Source organism: Muntiacus reevesi, chromosome 13 (assembly GCF_963930625.1).
Source record: "Muntiacus reevesi chromosome 13, mMunRee1.1, whole genome shotgun sequence".
Lineage (NCBI taxonomy): Eukaryota > Metazoa > Chordata > Mammalia > Artiodactyla > Cervidae > Muntiacus > Muntiacus reevesi.
The window spans coordinates 247,331-249,697 of NC_089261.1; the positions used below are offsets into that span (position 1 = coordinate 247,331).

The 2,367-nt window shown below is 68.3% G+C and overlaps 1 protein-coding gene across 7 annotated transcripts in view; it reads left to right on the forward strand.

Annotated features, from left to right (window-relative positions):
• Nucleotides 1-2,292, forward strand: part of ARVCF (ARVCF delta catenin family member) — a 29,946-nt gene extending 27,654 nt beyond the window's left edge. For 5 of the 7 annotated variants that reach the window (XM_065903817.1, XM_065903818.1, XM_065903824.1 and 2 more), the window contains 6 exons: nucleotides 13-124; nucleotides 226-316; nucleotides 583-636; nucleotides 970-1,055; nucleotides 1,396-1,515; nucleotides 1,804-2,292. In XM_065903817.1, the coding sequence (XP_065759889.1) occupies nucleotides 13-124; nucleotides 226-316; nucleotides 583-636; nucleotides 970-1,055; nucleotides 1,396-1,503 (451 nt within the window). In that variant the 3' untranslated portion in view covers nucleotides 1,504-1,515; nucleotides 1,804-2,292. The remainder of the gene's footprint in view (nucleotides 1-12; nucleotides 125-225; nucleotides 317-582; nucleotides 637-969; nucleotides 1,056-1,395; nucleotides 1,516-1,803) is intronic. The other 2 variants (XM_065903819.1, XM_065903820.1) reach the window with 1 other exon arrangement.
• The last annotated feature ends 75 nt before the right edge of the window (nucleotides 2,293-2,367 follow it).

The window sequence follows — 2,367 nt, forward strand, 5'->3', positions numbered from 1 at the left end:
CCTGGGCCGCAGCCAATCGGTGCGCGAGGCGAAGGCCGCTTCGCACGTGCTGCAGACGGTATGGAGCTACAAGGAGCTGCGCAGCGCCCTGCAGAAGGATGGCTGGAGCAAGGCGCGCTTCCAGGTTAGGCCCGCCCGCCCCTCCCTTCCTCTCACTTCGCCAGGCCGGTTACCCCGCGGCAGCGCCCCGACCCATGCCGTCTGGTATGTGTTTCCCCGCCGCAGTCAGCTGCTGCTAATGCCAGGGGGCCCAAGGCAGCCCCGAGTCCGGAAGGCTTGGACGACAGCACACTGCCACTGGTGGAAAAGAGCCTGGGTGAGTATGGGGCCGGGGCCCATCCCGAGGTTCAGTTGTGCCCCTCCTGCCGGCGGAGGGCTGGAGGGAGGTGGGCCTTCCTCCAGGAAGATGGCCCCCACTCTTCTCGCACCCTCTCCCCCCGGGGCGTTCACCTTGGCACCAAGCTGGGGGCAGCTGTGCCAGGGAACAGATGTTGGTGACAGGGTACCGAGTGGCTGAGGTCATGCCTGGGCCCCCGCCACCACCTGCAGCCAGCCAGCCACCCACCCACTCATGCCTTGCAGACGGTGAGAAGCCAGGCGGCCGGGACATGATCCCCATGGAGGCACTTGGTCCAGGTGCGGGCAGGTGCAGGCTGCTTGCTCTTTGTGTGGGGAGGGCCTTCCAAGGAGGTGTGGTTGGAAAAGTGATTTGGTTTAGGGGTGCTCAGGGAGCGAGGGACGGGGCCGCCAGGGAGGGGTCACTGTCCCGCCAGACTGTTTGGTCTGCCACTTGAGGGGCGGCTGGAGGGCTCTGAGCTGTGGGCGGGGGCCAGCAGGGGGAGTGGGGACAGATGAGAAGACCCGGCTCAGCAGAGTCTGGGCAGATGCCCTCCCTGGTGCACCCTGGACCCTGAGGGACAGCCACACCTCGGTGCCTGCCTCAGGGTCTCCTCTGCCTCCGCCCCGCAGATGGCTACTCCACTGTGGACAGGAGGGAGCGCAGGGCTCGAGGCAGTGACCCTGCAGGGGAGGTCTCTGAGAAGGAGCCATTGAAAGTGAGTGGCCTTGGGCAGGTGTCCAGAGAGGTGGCATGTCTGGGGGGGGAGCGGGCCTGGGGCGGGGCTGTGACTCTCCTGCCTTGGGAACCCTTGCACACGCCGGGAGGGCGGGCCCTGTCCGAGGCTGCATCCACACCCTCCCTGCTCGGTCCCGCCCCCACGGCAGCCCCACCACCTGCTCTGCGCCTGCTCCTGCATCCCCAAGCCCCGCTGGCGCTCAGCCCTCCCCTGGCACCCACCTCTGCCCTGCTGACCAGCCCAGCTCCCCCCGCCAGCTCATACTAACTTGCTGCGTTCTGCCTCTAACGCCCGCCTGCCCACTGCCCGCCCGCTGCAGCCTGACCCCAGCAGGAAGGCTCCTCTGCCCGGGCCCAGCAGGCCTGCGGTCAGGCTGGTGGACGCCGTGGGGGACGCCAGGCCTCAGCCTGTCGACTCCTGGGTCTAGCTTGCATGCCTGGTATGTCCCCTCTGGGTTCTGCGTCGGGGTGGGGCCTCCTCGTGCTGCTGCCTGCCTGCCCTGCTCTCCCTGCACGCTTCCTGCAGGGCCGCCCGAGCTCAGCAGAGGGAAGCCCAGGGCGGGGGGCAGGTGGGGGGGGCCCTGGGCCATTGGAGCCTGGAGGTCACAGGGCGAGAGCAGGGCTGATCCCCCCACACCTTCCAACGCCCCAGCACAGGGACCCCTGAAACCCGCCTTCCCCCAGTGGCCATCCCCAGGGCTGCTCAGGCTTCCCCTTTCTGTCCGCAGGGCCTGGGCCCGGCCGTTTGCTCTTAGGGTCTGACCTCTGAAGAGACCACGGGAAGGGGCCTCTGGGTGCCCGTGCAGACCCTGCTGTGGAGCTGGAAGCCCTCTGGTGGCAGGGCGGGCGGCGCCTCCCCCTCCAGCCCTGGCTCCCTGCTCCTAACTCCCAGGCGAGTTAGCTTCCTGACATGGTGCTGTGTGCAGTGCACGCCCGGGAGGCCCAGGCCAGGGCACCCGGCATTGCTCTGGGGTCAGCGGGGGCCCCCCAAGGAATGCGGACGGGCGAGGAGGGGGCTCAGGGCAGGGAGTCTGGCCCCAAGGCTGCAGGGGCTTCCCTGGGCCCTGAGCGGGGGCGGCGCTGGGGGACAGCCCGCACAGAGATCCTGGAGGCAGCGAGCGGGGGCAGGCTGCACGTGCCCCGCCCGCCCGCCATGCCTGGAGCCCCTCCCTGGGCACTGCAGCCCTCGAGTAACAGCTCTGGGACTGGCCTTTGGCAGCAGTGGGGGACTGCTGTTGAGTGCCTGCTATTTGTGACTTAAAAACCAGAAAAACACTGAGAAAAAACATTAA